Source organism: Nerophis lumbriciformis, linkage group LG32 (genome assembly GCF_033978685.3).
Source record: "Nerophis lumbriciformis linkage group LG32, RoL_Nlum_v2.1, whole genome shotgun sequence".
In the NCBI taxonomy this organism is placed as follows: Eukaryota; Metazoa; Chordata; class Actinopteri; order Syngnathiformes; family Syngnathidae; genus Nerophis; species Nerophis lumbriciformis.
Window position 1 is genome coordinate 29,243,636 of NC_084579.2, and position 18,767 is coordinate 29,262,402.

At 42.9% G+C, this 18,767-nt stretch overlaps 1 protein-coding gene across 3 annotated transcripts in view; it reads left to right on the forward strand.

Annotated features, from left to right (window-relative positions):
* The window catches only part of LOC133574940 (uncharacterized), a 166,761-nt gene extending 148,584 nt beyond the window's left edge, over positions 1-18,177 (forward strand). For all 3 annotated transcript variants that reach the window (XM_061927304.2, XM_061927305.2, XM_061927306.2), the window contains one exon: positions 17,351-18,177. In XM_061927304.2, coding sequence (XP_061783288.1) covers positions 17,351-17,549 — 199 coding nt within the window. In that variant the 3' untranslated portion in view covers positions 17,550-18,177. The remainder of the gene's footprint in view (positions 1-17,350) is intronic.
* Positions 18,178-18,767: the final 590 nt, after the last annotated feature.

Genomic DNA, 18,767 nt, shown 5'->3' on the forward strand with positions numbered 1-18,767 from the left:
TACTCAGGAGCGACTTATGTGTGAAATTATTAACACATTACCGTAAAATATCAAATAATATTATTTAGCTCATTCACGTAAGAGACTAGACGTATAAGATTTAATCGGATTTAGCTATTAGGAGTGACAGATTGTTTGGTAAACGTATAGCATGTTCTATATGTTATAGTTATTTGAATGACTCTTACCATAATATGTTACGTTAACATACCAGTTGGTTATTTATGCCTCATATAACGTACACTTATTCAGCCTGTTGTTCACTATTCTTTATTTATTTTAAATTACCTTTCAAATGTCTATTCTTGGTGTTGGCTTTTATCCAATATATTTCCCCCAAAAAAGCGACTTATACTCCAGTGCGACTTATATATGTTTTTTTCCTACTTTATTATGCATTTTCGGCAGGTGCGACTTTTTTAATCTAACATCAAAAGTTGTGTATCTATGCTATGTGCATCTTAAGACATCACTGTTGGTTATGTAAGGTCATGCCAGCTCTAAACTAAACAAAATGTATTCTAAACCATCATATTGCTATCTTTTTTTCCAAATAAGAATCGATTAAAGAACCGAATCGTTAAGCAGAATTGAAAGTGGAATCGGAAAATGTTTATCAATTCCCATCCCCAGCTGCTTCCCTAAGCTAATAATAATCACATTCTTTACGGAAAATACACTGTATTTCTTTGTCTCTAAGCTATCATTATCAAGTATTGATATCAAGTGTTAGGACGTGGCTAAACATGTTACACACCGAGAGCAAGCTGGAGCAGGCATGCTTAATAGTACAGTACCAAGAAATAAAAGCTTAGTAAAGTTGCAGCAGAAAGTAAGAAGTAGTTAACATGAAATTAAGAAGTCGATTAATAAGAGTCTCTAGAGAGGATTATATAGCAACGACAGATCGACCGATTATTGGCACCTTTATTTGGCATTTTGACGTATATACTGTAGGTTAGGGATGTCCCGATCCAGGTTTTTGCACTTCCGATCCGATACCGATATTGTTTTTGCATTTCCGATCCGATACCGATACTGACCGATACTGGCCTATCCGAGCATGTATTAAAGTTTAAAGTTATTTAGCCTACTTAGTTGTCAGAATCATGTTGAAAAGGGTTTTAATACTCTTGATAACAACTAGCCAGCTGAATTAGGGGAGTTTGAATAATACACAATGGTTGGTAACAAGAAACTGACCTGTTTATTCAAGGATAAACACAAAATAGACAAAATTATACATGACAAACAGAAATGGCATCATTGAACTAGGGCTGGGCGATATGGCCTTTTTTTAATATTGCGATATTTTAAGGCCATATTGCGATACACAATATATATCTCGATATTTTGCCTTAGCCTTGAATGAACACTTGATGCATATAATCACAGCAGTATGATGATTCTATGTGTTTTGATTGATTGATTGAGACTTTTATTAGTAGGTTGCACAGTGAAGTACATATTCCGTACAATTGACCACTAAATGGTAACACCCGAATAAGTTTTTCAACTTGTTTAAGTCGGGGTTCACTTAAATTGATTCATGATACAGATATATACTATCAGATATAGACTATCATCATAATACAGTCATCACACAAGATAATCACATTGAATTATTTACATTATTTATAATCCAGGGTGTGGATGTAAGTGTCAAAAAGACAGCCAAAAGAGTTTGATATGAGAATAAATCTAAAGTTAAAATATAGGGTAGAAATGAACCCATTTGCAGGAAATGTAGTCTTGATTTTCAAAATGTTCTTTCAAGGCTTGCATGTCTACATTAAAACATTCTTCTTCATACTGCATTAATATATGCTACTTTTAAACTTTCATGCAGAGAAGGAAATCACAACTAAAAAAATCACTAATTTTTTCATATTGATGGTGTGGGCGTGTGGCACCGAATGGAGATAAGCGTCTCGACAGACGTCACAATATTTGAACAATGATGACGAAAACTGTTTTCTCTGTGGTGTCCGTGTGTCGAAAATTGTTATGCGCTTATTTTTTTATTTGATTTTGTGCGTAGCATAGATTTGCCGTGCGCAGAGGACGCTTGAGCAGGCGCGCACCTTAGCGGCTGCGCTAGCATCACAGCTAACGTTACCCATGCCGCTACCTCGCTCTCTCCTGGGAGAGGACGTATACGTATGTGACGTATGACGTGACAGTATGTGACGTGTGTAAGAAGGTGCGCTCGCTGTCTGTGAGAGGGAGACACAGGAAAGAGTGAGAAGAGCCTGTCGTGTAATGCCAGCAGCTAAAAGCAACTGCATGAGAATTGTGGATGTGTTGAAGGTGTGCTGGAAAATGTGGAACAGTAATTACGGAGCAGCAGAAAAGTGGAATGTATTATTTAAATAGGTGCGTTGGAAAACACGGACCGGAGTTTTTTTTAAACTGGATCTGGATCGGCATTTTCCCATGCCTTGCCGATACGCAGTTTTTGGCAAATATCGGCAGCCGATCCGATCCAAATATCGGATCGGGACATCCCTACTGTAAGTATTGGCCTCTTTTTATCGATATTGGGGGGTTTTTGTGTGTGTTTTTTACAAACCCCGTTTCCGTATGAGTTGGGAAATTGTGTTAGATGTACCGTATTTTCCGCACCATAAGCCGCCCTGGGTTATAAGCCGCGCCTTCAATGAACGGCATATTTCAAAACTTTGTCCACCTATAAGCCGCCCCGTGTTATAAGCCGCATCTAACTGCGCTAAAGGGAATGTCAAAAAAACAGTCAGATAGGTCAGTCAAACTTTAATAATATATTAAAAACCAGCGTTCTAACAACTCTGTTCACTCCCAAAATGTACGGTAATGTGCAAATGTGCAATCAATAAGCATCAATAACTTAATGTTGCTCGAACGTTAATGTCACAACACACAAAATAAACATAACGCTCACTTTCTGAAGTTATTCTTCATTCATAAATCCCTCGAATTCTTCTCCTTCGGTGTCCGAATTAAAAAGTTGGGCGAATACGGGATCCGTATATCGTCGCAGTTCTGTGAATCCTGCCTTCCGGAAAGCTCGGACCACAGTTGTGACCGAAATATCCGCCCAGGCATTTACGATCCACTGGCAGATGTTGGCGTATGTCGTCCGGCGCTGTCTCCCTGTCTTAGTGAAGGTGTGTTCGCCTTCGGTCATCCATTGTTCCCACGCCGTTCGCAGTCGTGCTTTAAATGCCCTGTTGACATCAATATCGAGCGGTTGGAGTTCTTTGGTTAAATATTGCCTTAAGTTTAAATTCTGCGTTATACGCGTGTCGCTTAGTAGAAGCCATTTTGTGGTCTTTACAGATGTAAACACACAAATGAAATGAAACGCAATATCCGGGGGCTTCTTCTTCTATGGGGGCGGGTGGTTGCTTACAGTAGAAGAAGAAGCGCTTCCTCTTCTATGGGGGCGGGTGCTTACCTTGGCGGTTGCTTACCATAGAAGAAGAAGCGCTTCCTCTTCTACGGGGAAAAAAGATGGCGGCTGTTTACCGTAGTTGCGAGACCGAAACTTTATGAAAATAAATATTTATATTAATCCATATATAAGGCGCACCGGGTTATAAGCCGCACTGTCAGCTTTTGTGAAAATTTGTGGTTTTTAGGTGCGGCTTATAGTGCGGAAAATACGGTAAATATAAACGGAATACATCCATCCATCCATCCATTTTCTACCGCTTATTCCCTTTGGGGGCGCTGGAGCCTATTTCAGCTACAATCGGGCGGAAGGCGGGGTACACCCTGGACAAGTCTAAACGGAATACAATGATTTGCAAATCCTTTTCAACCCATATTCAATTGAATGCACTACAAAGACAAGATATTTGATGTTCAAACTCATAAACTTTATTTTTTTTTTGCAAATAATAATTAACTTAAAATTTCATGGCTGCAACACGTGCCAAAGTAGTTGGGAAAGGGCATGTTCACCACTGTGTTACATGGCCTTTCCTTTTAACAACACTCTGTAAACGTTTGGGAACTGAGGAGACACATTTTTTAAACTTTCCAGGTGGAATTCTTTCCCATTCTTGCTTGATGTACAGCTTAAGTTGTTCAACAGTCCTGGGGTCTCCATTGTGGTATTTTAGGCTTCATAATGCGCCACACATTTTTAATGAGAGACAGGTCTGGACTACAGGCAGGCCAGTCTAGTACCCGTACTCTTTTACTATGAAGCCACGTTGATGTAACACGTGGCTTGGCATTGTCTTGCTGAAATACGCAACATATGTTGCTCCAAAACCTGTATGTACCTTTCAGCATTAATGGCGCCTTCACAGATGTGTAAGTTACCCATGTCTTGGGCACTAATACACCCCCATACCATCACAGATGCTGGCATTTCAACTTTGCGCCTATAACAATCCGGATGGTTCTTTTCCTCTTTGGTCTGGAGGACACGACGTCCACAGTTTCCAAAAACAATTTGAAATGTAGACTTGTCACACCACAGAACACTTTTCCACTTTGTATCAGTCCATCTTAGATGAGCTCAGGCCCAGCGAAGCCGACGGCGTTTCTGGGTGTTGTTGATAAACAGTTTCCGCCTTGCATAAGAGTGTTTTAACTTGCACTTACAGATGTAGCGACCAACTGTAGTTACTGACAGTGGGTTTCTGAAGTGTTCCTGAGCCCATGTGGTGATATCCTTTACACACTGATGTCGCTTGTTGATGCAGTACAGCCTGAGGGATCGAAGATCACGGGCTTAGCTGCTTACGTGCAGTGATTTCTCCAGATTCTCTGAACCCTTTGATGATGTTACGGACCGTAGATGGTGAAATCCCTAAATTCCTTGCAATAGCTGGTTGAGAAAGGTTTTTCTTAAACTGTTCAACAATTTGCTCACGCATTTGTTGACAAAGTGGTGACCCTCGCCCCATCCTTGTTTGTGAATGACTGAGCATTTCATGGAATCTACTTTTATACCCAATCATGGCACCCACCTGTTCCCAATTTGCCTGTTCACCTGTGGGATGTTCCAAATAAGTGTTTGATGAGCATTCCTCAACTTTATCAGTCTTTTTTGCCACCTTTCACAATTTCTTTGTCACATGTTGCTGGCATCAAATTCTAAAGTTAATGATAATTTGCACAAAAAAAAAGTTTATCAGTTTGAACATAAAATATGTTGTCTTTGTAGCATATTCAACTGAATATGGGTTGAAAAGGATTTGCAAATCATTGTATTCCATTTATATTTACATCTAACACAATTTCCCAACTCATATGGAAACGGGGTTTGTACAACTACAACACAACTACACCAGCAGATACAATATATACGAATATGATACCAGTATTTAATATTTGAAACAAATATATATTTAGGAAAGTAGATAGTTGTAGCAACTGCTCAAGCAACGCGGCTACACCAGGGGTAGTATCAGTATCTGATCCATGCTAGAGTTACCAGATTCATATTTTCATTTTCTCAAAACATTTTTTGTTGTTGTTTTTTTTTTGTTAATGTTACAAATTCAGGGAATAATTCTCTGGACACAGAAGGACTTTGAGGGCAAAAAGGATTTCAATGTAATAATTTGCAAATCCTTTTCAACTCAATTGAATAAACTGCAAAGACAAGATATTTAAAGTTCGAACTGAGAAACGTATTTTTTTTTTTTTGCAAATAATCATTAACTTAGAATTTAATGGCAGCACCACATTGCAAAAAAGTTGGCACGGGGGCATTTTTACTACTGTGTTACATGGCCCATACTTGCCAACCCTCCCGATTTTTCCGGGAGACTCCCGAATTTCAGTGCCCCTCACGAAAATCTCCCGGGGCAAACATTCTCCCGAATTTCTCCCGATTTTCACCCGGACAACAATATTGAGGGCGTGCGATAATGTCACTGCCCTTAGCGTCCTCAACAATCTACAACCTGTAGTCGTGTCCGCTTTTTCTCGATACAATCAGCGTGCCAGCCCAGTCGCATGTTGTATGCGGCGTCTACAGACACACGTAAGTGACTGCAAGACATACTTGATCAACAGCCATACAGGTCACACTGAGGGTGGCCGTATAAACAACTTTAACACGGTTACAAATATGCGCCACACTCTGAACCCACACCAAACAAGAATGACAAACACATTTCGGGAGAACATCCGCACCGTAACACAACATAAACACAACAGAACAAATACCCAGAATCCTTTGCAGCCCTAACTCTTCCGGGCTACAATATACACCTCCGCTACCACCAAAGCCTGCCCCCCAACCCCGCCCACCTCAACCCCCCCATCTCCCGAATTTGGAGGTCTAAAGGTTGGCAAGTATGACATGGCCTTTCCTTTTAACAACACTCAGTAAACGTTTGGGAACTGAGGAGACCCATTTTTTGAAGCTTTTCAGGTGGAATTCTTTCCCATTCTTTCTTGATGTACAGCTTAAGTTGTTCAACAGTCCGGGGTGCCCGTTGTGGTATTTTAGGCTCTGCCACGCCAAATTTCTTCCCCCTACAAAAACCTACACCCCCCCCCTCCCCCCCATTTACTTCCGGGGTCATTTCCTCTTACGTAATTTCCTCTTACTTACGTCATTTCCTCTTACGCCATAGACAGCGATCGATAGAATCCAAATCTCCTGAAAATGGTGGTGTCGCTGAATGACATTTGTCTTTATCTTTCCCAGGGGACTTATGTCAAACACCAGCAGGCTTCGAAAAATTCCAGGCGGAGTGTTAGGGAAAATTTCAGGCGGAGTGTTAGGGCCGCTGCTGGGAACTTCTGTCTTCGTGGTAACGTGCAAAAAATATTAAGTTAATTTGTCCGATTAATACAGACGTTTTGTTAAAGCTATAAAATAAAAAATTAAATTAAATTTAAAAAAACAAGTATCCTTCCAGCGACGGGCAGTCAAAGCCGAAGTGTTATCGATCGCTGTCAATGACGTAAGAGGAAATGACGTAAGTAAGAGGAATTGACGTAAGAGGAAATGACCCCGGAAGTAAATGGGGGAGGGGGGTTTGTAGGGGAAAGAAATTTGGCGTGACAGCTCCATATTGTGCCACGCATTTTCAATGGGAGACAGGTCTGGACTACAGGCAGGCCAGTCTAGTACCCGCACTCTTTTACTATGAAGCCACGCTGTTGTAACACGTTGCTTGGCACTGTCCAAATAAGTGTTTGACGAGCATTCCTCAACTTTCTCAGTCTTTTTTGCCACTTGTGCCAAATTTTTTGAAAGATGTTGCAGGCATCAAATTCCAAATGAGCTAATTTTTGAAAAAAGAAAAAAATTCCAGTTCGAACATTAAGTATCTTGTCTTTGCAGTCTATTCAATTGAATATTGTTGTGTTTACTGAGGGAGGTGATGGCAAACAGACACCAGGGGGCAGTATGTACAATATTTATTATATATAATAAATATATATAATAATAATAACAACAAACAATCCAACTAAACTAAGGAAATGGAGTGTGAACTAGAATACAAGAGTGTGTAGTGTAAGACTATGTGTGTAATTTAACTGAAGTGAGTGTTACCAACGTGTTGAACGAGATACAAGGAAGTCCAGGGGGCAGGCAGATGATCCGGGGCGAGAGCGAGGCGTCAGAATCCAGGGGCGAGAGAAAGGTCGAGGAACGAAGGAGGCAGTCAGAGTCCAGAGGGAGATCCAGGGGAAAGTGAGACGCACAGCTCACTTTCCAGGCGACGGTAGGTGCTGCAGGGACACGGGAGAAGACAGGGGACAAATCAAGGCACGGAGAGGAAACATGAATCGAGCATAAAGCTTGTTGCTTACGGTACACCATGAGAAAACTAAGTTCCCGCGCCGATCCTTGGGTCCACTGGTCCTTTATTGAGCTTGCCCTCATCAGACCCAGGAGTGTAGATTGCCGGTGAGTGATTGCAGTTGGTGGCTGCTGCAGAGCGGGGACGCGCGCGGCGCGTCCCTGGATGTGCGCACCCGTGGGCGTGTCCCGAGGTGCGCACAGACGGATGAGCGGCGTTGGCAGGAGCCTGAGCCGTAACAGTACCCCCCTCCTTATGGACAGCTCCCAGATGTCCTACAGGTCGTACCACAAAAGGCACAGGAAAAAAAAATCAAGGGAGGGCGGAGGGGTGAATTGGTGGTGGGTCGACGACCCAAATGTCCCCGAATCCACCGAGGACGAGTCTGATGGCGGCGGCGAGAAGAACGCCGCTGAAGCCGGCGAGGCGGGCGACCAAGGGACGGCCACCATCTTGGCTGTCGAGAAGGCGGACGTGATTGGTGCCATGGTGCGTCTCGCCGGAAACGAGGATATGACGTCGGCGGCGGCGTGGAAGCGGCAGACGGCGGCGGCGGCGTGGAAGCGGCAGACGGCGGCGGCGGCGTGGAAGCGGCAGACGTCGGCGGCGGCGTGGAAGCGGCAGACGTCGGCGGCGAGGAAGCGGCAGACGTCGGTGGCGGCGAGGAAGCGGCAGACGTCGGCGGCGGCGTGGAAGCGGCAGACGTCGTCGGCGGCGTGGAAGGCGTGGAGGAAGACGTCATCGGCGAGGCAGGCATGGAGGAAGACGTCATCGGCGCCGTTGAAGCGGCAGACGTCATCGGCGCCGTTGAAGCGGCAGACGTCATCGGCGCCGTTGAAGCGGCAGACGTCATCGGCGCCGTTGAAGCGGCAGACGTCATCGGCGCCGTTGAAGCGGCAGACGTCATCGGCGCTGAGGAGTTGGCCGAGGTGCTGAAACCAGAGCTGCCAGCCAAGGGACAGAGGTCGGGGCCAACCTGGGAGCTGGCGGAGACGAGGGGGCCAGCCTGGGAGCTGGTGGAGACGTGGGGGCTAGCCTGGGGACTGGTGCTAGCTCGGAGACTAGCCGAGGGGTTGGTGCTAGCTCGGAGACTAGCCGAGGGGTTGGTGCTAGCTCGGAGACTAGCCGAGGGGTTGGTGCTAGCTCGGAGACTAGCCGAGGGGTTGGTGCTAGCTCGGATGCTAGCCGAGGGGCTGGTGCTAGCTCGGACGCTAGCCGAGGGGCTGGTGCTAGCTCGGACGCTAGCCGAGGGACTGGTGCTAGCTCGGACGCTAGCCGAGGGACTGGTGCTAGCTCAAACGCTAGCCGAGGGACTGGTGCTAGCTCGGACGCTAGCCGAGGGACTGGTGCTAACTCGGACGCTAGCCGAGGGACTGGTGCTAGCTCGGACGCTAGCCGAGGGACTGGTGCTAGCTCGGACGCTAGCCGAGGGACTGGTGCTAGCTCGGACGCTAGCCAGGGGACTGGTAGTTGCTTGGAGTCTAGCCAGGGGACTGGTGGTTGCTCGGAGGCTAGCCAGGGGACTGGTGGTTGCTCAGAGGCTAGCCAGGGGACTGGTGGTTGCGGCTGGGAAAAGCGGAAGACAGGTGGAATTAGTCTGGCAGAGGGTAGCCTGTCTTGGTGCAGCTGCGCCACCCCATCAGCACAGCCACCAGTACTACCCCCCCTCTCCGAAAGCGGATGCCAGACGCTTCTTTCTGGCTGAGGAACAGTCACTAAGGGTGGGAGGAGGGTGTCCAGGCGACGGGTAAATTCCTCCTTGCTCACATCACTGCTAAACATGCCTTTCCACGACAGTTTGGCAGGACAAGACAACTCCTCCGGTGTGGAGCGAAAAAAAGAAAAAGACATGGTGAATGGGGCAAGAGGCAGAGAAAAAAAAAAAAAATTCACAGGGGGCGGAACTAAAGTCACTGGGGGCGGGGCTAAGGAACTGTGCCGTCAGGTCCTTAAATAACTTTGGCGGGAACTTACTGTTGTGTTTGCTGAGGGAGGTGACGGCAAACAGACACCAGGGGGCAGTATGTACAATATTTATTATATATAATAAATATATATAATAATAATAACAACAAACAATCCAACTAAACTAAGGAAATGGAGTGTGAACTAGAATACAAGAGTGTGTAGTGTAAGACTATGTGTGTAATTTAACTGAAGTGAGTGTTACCAACGTGTTGAACGAGATACGAGGAAGTCCAGGGGGCAGGCAGATGATCCGGGGCGAGAGCGAGGCGTCAGAATCCAGGGGCGAGAGAAAGGTCGAGGAACGAAGGAGGCAGTCAGAGTCCAGAGGGAGATCCAGGGGAAAGTGAGACGCACAGCTCACTTTCCAGGCGACGGAAGGTACTGCGGGGACACGGGAGAAGACAGGGGACAAATCAAGGCACGGAGAGGAAACATGAATCGAGCATAAAGCTTGTTGCTTACGGTACACCATGAGAAAACTAAGTTCCCGCGCCGATCCTTGGGTCCACTGGTCCTTTATTGAGCTTGCCCTCATCAGACCCAGGAGTGTAGATTGCCGGTGAGTGATTGCAGCTGGTGGCTGCTGCAGGGCGGGGACGCGCCCTGGATGTGCGCACCTGTGGGCGTGTCCCGAGGTGCGCACAGACGGATGAGCGGCGTTGGCAGGAGTCTGAGCCGTAACAAATATAGGTTGAAAAGGATTTGCAAATCATTGTATTCTGTTTTTATTTACAATTTACACAACGTGCCAACTTCACTGGTTTTGGGTTTTGTAATAAAATGGAATAATATTGTTAAACCGTCAATAAATAAATAGAACAATTTACAGTTAATACACGTGATCGGTATCTGTATAGGTATCGGCCGATCTCACTTGTCGGCAGCACAAATCATTGATCAGAACATCCCTAAATATGATAATGATATTAAAGTACGTTGCGTTAAAACTACTCAAACAAGTACAATTTAAAAAAAGTTACATAAGTAAATGTGACTGAGTAAATGTAGGGCATTTACTATATGACACAGCCTACACAGTAGACGTGGCATCTGTAAAGCTAAGGCTACATTGGTTTTGAAAGGGAATTAATGTGCAGGAGTGTGCAGCATTCCACAGTAAAAAGGTCATCAAGAGTTTCCATTAAAGTATTTTTGGAGGAAGTCCTCTGTGGTATGCCCGTACTACGGCACACTACCGTCTTAAGTTCTGCTTATTCCGTGTACATAAAACCACCAGTGGGCGCCCAGAGTGGAGGTGGGAGTTGTTTCCGAGCCCTATGGGGATAAACGTGAGCAGTCACGACCGCCGTTGTCGCCTTCCCCTCCCCGCGCCGCCCCCACTCATATTCTTATCCACGGGAGTCCTCTTTATTTCCAGCATCTTCCGCCGTTGCCGCTGCTGTGATGAGAAACACCCGCTAACTAGGCCACCGCATAATAAGCGAGAATAGCAGAGGGAACAAATAAGGGAAAGAAATGCGAGTCCATCACAGCAAGAGGCGGCGCGCCAATATCTAACCAGCTGACAATATGTCAAACATTGTCTTTAGATGGCTGTAACACTGATATATAACCGCTTGCACTCGGGGTGCATTGGTCATGTGACTGACCAATGTGTGGCGACTGCCATCATTTCTGGCGCTGCAACCTTTCTGAGACACTCAGCACTTTAGCCCCTAAATTATCGTCAACAGCCTCATTACTGGAAGTCTCCCCTGCCTCCATTTCCTTTCCCGGTGCGGAGGAGGCGAGAATTCCGAAATATTGGATATTACTGGGACTCTCTGGAGAGTATTATGTGCTGCTATGATTCATCGTCCGGCATGTATGGTCACATACTACGTGTCCATTAGGGGACTCAAATCGTACCTATACAGTCAATGCCTTCATACATAATATGCTGTATAATGAGTCCAGTTTTCCACTGTAAGGCAGCTCATTCCTATGACATATCCGTGTTTGCATGCACGTGCAGGTGTGTGTGTCTGTTTATGTACATGTGTGTGTGTATAATAGTGTTGTCCCAATACCAATATGTTGGTACCGGTACTAAAATTATTTCGATACTTTTCGGTACTTTTCGATACTTTTCTAAATTAAGGGGACCTAGGGCTGGGCGATATGGCCTTTTATTAATATCTCGATATATATCGCAATATTTTGCCTCAGCCTTGAATGAACACTTGATGCATATAATCACACCAGTATGATGATTCTATGTGTCTACATTAAAACATTCTTCTTCATACTGCATTAATATATGCTCATTTTAAAGGCCTACTGAAATGTGATTTTGTTATTTAAACGGGGATAGCAGGTCCATTCTATGTGTCATACTTGATCATTTCGCGATATTGCCATATTTTTGCTGAAAGGATTTAGTAGAGAACATCAACGATAAAGTTCGCAACTTTTGGTCGCTGATAAAAAAGCCTTGCCTGTACCGGAAGTAGCAGACGAGTAGCGTGACGTCACAGGTTGTGGAGCTCCTCACATCTGCACATTGTTTACAATCATGGCCACCAGCAGCGAGAGCAATTCGGACCGAGAAAGCGACGATTTCCCCATTAATTTGAGCAAGGATGAAAGATTTGTGGATGAGGAAAGTGAGAGTGAAGGACTAGAGGGCAGTGGGAGCGATTCAGATAGGGAAGATGCTGTGAGAGGCGGGTGGGACCTGATATTCAGCTGGGAATGGCTAAAACAGTAAATAAACACAAGACATATATATACTCTATTAGCCACAACACAACCAGGCTTATATTTAATATGCCACAAATTAATCCCGCATAACAAACACCTCCCCCCTCCCGTCCATATAACCCGCCGATACAACTCAAACACCTGCACAACACACTCAATCCCACAGCCCAAAGTACCGTTCACCTCCCCAAAGTTCATACAGCACATACATTTCTCCAATTTTCCCAAAGTTACGTACGTGACATGCACATAGCGGCACGCACGCACGGGCAAGCGATCAAATGTTTGGAAGTCGCAGCTGCATGCGTACTCACGGTACCGCGTCTGCGCATCCAACTCAAAGTCCTCCTGGTAAGAGTCTCTGTTGTCCCAGTTCTCCACAGGCCAATGGTAAAGCTTGACTGTCATCTTTCGGGAATGTAAACAATGAAACACCGGCTGTGTTTGTGTTGCTGCAGTCCGGCACAACAGTCAGGGGGTACATTCTACGGCGGGGGTGCGTTATCCGGCACAACACCTGCCGCAATACACCGCTTCCCACTTACAGCTTTCTTCTTTGCTGTCTCCATTGTTCATTGAACAAATTGCAAAAGATTCAGCAACACAGATGTCCAGAATACTGTGGAATTTTGCAATGAAACAGACGACTTAATAGCTGGCCACCATGCTGTCTCAAAATGTCCTCTACAATCCGCGACGTCACGCGCTGACGTCATCATACCGAGACGTTTTCAGCAGGATATGTAGCGCGAAATTTAAAATTGCACTTTAGTAAGCTAACCCGGCCGTATTGGCATGTGTTGCAATGTTAATATTTCATCATTGATATATAAGCTATCAGACTGCGTGGTCAGTAGTAGTGGGTTTCAGTAGGCCTTTAAACTTTCATGCAGAGAGGGAAATCACAACTAATTCAATTTATCAAAACTGTATTTATTAAACAGTTATTAAGCAGTGGCACAAACATTCATGTCATTTCCAAAACAGAAAGTGCAAGATTGTCAGAGACATTTTAAAACAAGCTATTAGTGCTCTTTTGTGCATGATGTCACTAAGATGACATCTCAAAACAACACTAAATTAAAGTGCACTTTTTGTACAGAACGCCACTACAATAATTAAAAACAAATAAAGTGCACTTTTGTGCATGATGTCACACAAAATATTTAAAAAACTGTCAAATAAAAATGAGGAAATCAAGTAGTGTATGTCCTTCGTTCTGTGGTAGGTTCCTGCGGACGTTATCTCCTTCTGTTGTTGATTTTATTTTCATACGTGTTGATCTGGAAATTGTTGCTTCGGCATTTTGTGGGTGTGGCACCAAACAAAGATGTTGACATGCGGAGTTTCAAGCACGCTTTATTCTCTAGCGGGTGACTTTTCAAATGATGCTACAAATTAGCAGTGCTGCTACTTTTTGTAGCAACGCTTTTGCCGCATAATTGTTCAACATATTCCCACTTGAAGCCAAACCACCGCCAGACGATGGACCCCGTGCTGTTTTTCTTGGGAATTAATTCTTCCTTCATTTGTTACCAGATTCACACCTTCTCTCTCTCGTATTACCACTGGCAACGCACCGTTAGCATCACAGCTAATGTTACCCATGTACTTACCTCTCTAATCATGGAGGGCGTGTGACGTTGCACGCGTGACGTGTGTAAGAAGGTGCGCTTGTTTTAAGTCTCTGTAAGAAGGAGAGACAAGAAAGAGTGGGAAACGCATGCAGTGTAATGCCCGCAGCTAAAAGCAACGGTGTGAAAACGTATACTCGAATATCACGATATAGTCATTTTCTATATCGCACAGAGACAAACCCGCGACATATTGAGTATATCGATATATTGCCCAGCCCTATATAATAGTGTTGTCCCGATACCAATATGTTGGTACCGGTACTAAAATTATTTCGATACTTTTCGGTACTTTTTGGTACTTTTCTAAATTAAGGGGACCACAAAGAATTGCATTATTGGCTTTATTTTAACAAAATATCTTAGGGTACATTAAACATATGTTTCTCATTGCAAGTTTGTCCTTGAATAAAATAGTCATACTTGCCAACCTTGAGACCTCCGATTTCGGGAGGTGGGGGCGTGGTCGGAGTGGGCCGGGGCGTGGTTGGGGGCGTGGTTAAGAGGGGAGGAGTATATTGACAGCTAGAATTCACCAAGTCAAGTATTTCATATATATATATATATATATATATATATATACATCCTGAAAATATGCAAACAAAACTGTGTTTCGATAATTGATACTTCAAACTTGCATAAATAAATCTTAAGGAATATAACATAACTTGGCTTCTGAGAGCTTCAAAATGTAATGAATAAAATGCGAAAGTTGATGATAAACAAGCAATTATTTTAATAATTAAATATGGTAATTTTAAATGAATTATTATGATAATTTAAAATTAATTATTTCAAATATGTTTATTTTAATGTATAATTCTATGGCTGGATGCAATAAGGAGTCAGAAAAAATACAAATAAAAATACAATAAATTTTGATGTTTTTAGCAAAATATAGTAAAAATTTATTTAGTTGTTGTTGTTTTTTTATTAATAAATATATTTATTTTTAGGTAAGGTAAACATAATAATACAATTTATCTCTAGTCTGGATGATTTAGTTCTTGTCACCCTGTTGTCCTACCATCGTGAAAAAAGGCTGTCCTCACTCAGGTCCGCATGGAGCTGGAGGGGGCGTGGCCTCCAGCTCCGGCTGAAAATCGGGAGATTTTCGCGAGAATATTTGTCCCGGGAGGTTTTCGGGAGAGGCGCTGAATTTCGGGAGTCTCCCTGAAAATTCGGGAGGGTTGGCAAGTATGAAAATAGTGAACATACAAGACAACTTGTCTTTTAGTAGTAAGTAAACAAACAAAGACTCCTAATTAGTCTATGCAGTAACATATTATGTCATTTATCATTTTATTAATTTGTCAAAATTATAAAGGACAAGTGGTAGAAAATGAATTATTCATCTACTTGTTCATTTACTGTTAATATCTGCTTACTTTATCTTTTAACATGTTCTACCTACACTTCTGTTAAAATGTAATAATAATTAATTCTTCTGTTGTTTGGATGCTTTACATTAGTTTTGGATGATACCACAAATTTGGGTATTAATCTGATACCAAGTAGTTACAGGATCATACTTGGATCATATTCAAAGTCCTCATGTGTCCAGGGACATATTACCTGAGTTTATAAACATAATTGTTAGGTACGACTAGGGGGAAGGAGCTTTTGATGTATACGTGGAGTGTGTATGCTACTATGTGTGTGCGTGCGGGATTATGTGTAGAAACTAACCAGATAGCATTGACCAGAGGTTGTTGGAAGTGTGTGTTGGTTGTGGAGGCAAACAAGTCCAAAGGGGCTGGGCAAAAGAGGTCCGTGATCCAAGCGAGGTCCATGGGGCTGGAGAGAGACGTCCTGAGGTCCGGGTCCAAAAGCGGGGTAGTCGATTGCTCGAGGAAGGCAGTCAGGGTCCAGGGGGAGATCCAGAGAAGGTAACGGAGACAACTGCTGGAACAGGGAAACGACAAGGACAAGTTAGAACAAGGAGAGCAGACACAGGAGAGGGGCCAAAGACGCGAAGCTTACTGTAAACAAAGGCTATGTTCCGGCGCAGGGTAGTCTGCAGAGGGAGCCTTTATGCTGCTGTTTCTCATCAAGTCCAGGTGCGCTGATTGCAGATTGCGGTCTGCGCGGCACGTGTGGGGGCGTGTCCTGCGGTGCTCACCGCGGAGCCTGTAGGTGCTCCCGCCGTGGAGGGAGCACAATAATATACATTTAAAAAATAATAATAATATACATTTAAAATAAAGAAAAGAAGATGTTGTAATGCCAAAAAATATTGACGTAATCATAGCAGTATGGACTAGATACGCTCTTGTACTTGGTATCATTACAGTGGATGTTATGTGTAGATCCACCAATGGCATTTGTTTACATTGTGACGCCGGTGAGCTACGGTGTGTAGTGAAGCATGTTTAGCTATTCCTCGTCCTGCAGGGATGATACTTGTAAGAAACTTACTTTATTTGTCGCCATGGAGGCGAGGATTAGTGATTTAGAAGTAGCAACAACACTGCCGACAGCGGCTGCACTTTAGCCGCTAGCTCGCAACCTCCAAACCCAGACTCATCCATCAGATTGCCAGATGGAAAAGCCTGATTCATCAGTCCAGAGAAGGTGTCTCCACTGCTCTAGAGTCCAGTGGCGACGTGCTTTACACCAGTGGTCCCCAACCACCGGGCCGCACAAGAAAAACGTTTTTTTTTTTAAATGTTTTTTTTATTTTTTATTAAATCAACATAAAAAACACAATATATACATTATATATCAATATAGATCAATACAGTCCGTAAGCACACATGATTGTATTTCTTTATGAAAAAAATAATAATAAAAAAAATAGATGCAGCTGCTCGGCCATGGAAACCCATTCCATGAAGCTCTCTGCCTACTGTACGTGGGCTAATTGGAAGGTCATATGAAGTTTGGAGCTCTGTAGCAACTGACTGTGCAGAAAATCTTTGCACTATGCGCTTCAGCATCCGCTGACCCCTCTTTGTCAGTTTACGTGGCTTACCACTTGGTGTCTGAGTTGCTGTTGTTCCCAAACTCTTCACTTTTCTTATAATAAAGCCGACAGTTGACTTTGGAATATTTAGAAGCGAGGAAATTTCACGACTGGAAATCACTGAGAGCGGCCCATTCTTTCACAAATGTTTGCAGAAACAGTCTCCATGCCTAATTGCTTGATTTTATACACCTGTGGCCAGGCCAAGTGATTAGGACACCTGATTCTTATCATTTGGATGGGTGGCTAAATACTTTTGGCCATGTAGTGTACCTCAATTGACTAATGCATCTGTTATTCTCTTCTCTTAAATCTAGCGTAGAGCACGACTTTCGTCTTCAGGAAGGACAGGTGGTCCGCACGTGGAAAGTCGGCGACCCCCCTGAGGGCTCCCCCCAGACCCCCGCAGCCACCACCCCTCCATGCACCACGCCCAACCAACAGGAGTCCCCCCAGGCCGTCCATCCCGCTGCTACCACCAAAAAGAACAGGAAAAAATGCTTCTGGTTCCTCTGATTTGCGGGGAAGACAAGGGGGACATTTGGTACTGCAATATACCCACTGTAAAAATAGAAAAAAGAAGCAAGTGTGTGACGTGGAGGATATGAATGCAAATATATAAAACTGTGAGAGGTTGAAGGCTTTTTGTTGGAGACGATGACAGTGGTTTGATGTTGGAACTTTCGAAAAGCCTCTTGAACTTTCTGCGCGGTAAGGTGAATGACTCAGTTAGAAAGCAATGATGAGATGTAAAGAGAATATACACAGATAATATATAAACATAAACATATACAGTATACACACACACACATATATGCATATACATACATACAGTATATACACATATATACATGTATACACACACACACATTTGTATATGTGTGTATACATACACATATGTATGTATATATACATATACATATGTGTATATATACCTATATAATATACATACGTGTATATATACATATATGTATATATAATATTTACTATATATAAACATATACATACATACACCGTACACACATATATACACATATACATATATATATTTGATATATGCATATATATATTTTGTACTTACATATATGCATATATATATGTACTCATGTACATACAGTATATACACATATATACATGTATACACACACACACACATTTGTATATGTGTGTATATATATACATATATATATATATATATATATATATATATATATATATATAATATATACTATATATATACATATACATACATACACCGTACACACATATACATATATAAATACATATATATATTTTATATATACATATATATATTTTGTACTTACATACAGTATATGCATATATATATCTACATATATACATATGTACATATACACACGTATATATATACAGTATATATATATATACATATATTTACATACACACTAACATATATATATATATATATATACATATGTATATATATATATATATATATATATATATATATAAATATGAAACATTTTAAAATGTCAACGGTTGAAGTTAAAACCAAGAGAATTCATAAGAGGAAGGATTCGGAGTCATCTTCACTAATGGACTAATGAGGGTCAGAACACCAGCTTTTATATTCAGAGACATTATCAAAGAGCTGTATTGAAAATTCTTTTACTATTGTAATTGTGGGACAAACCACTAATACGCGTTTCCAAATGAGCAAACACTCCCCTCCCCTCACTCATATATGAGCATAGG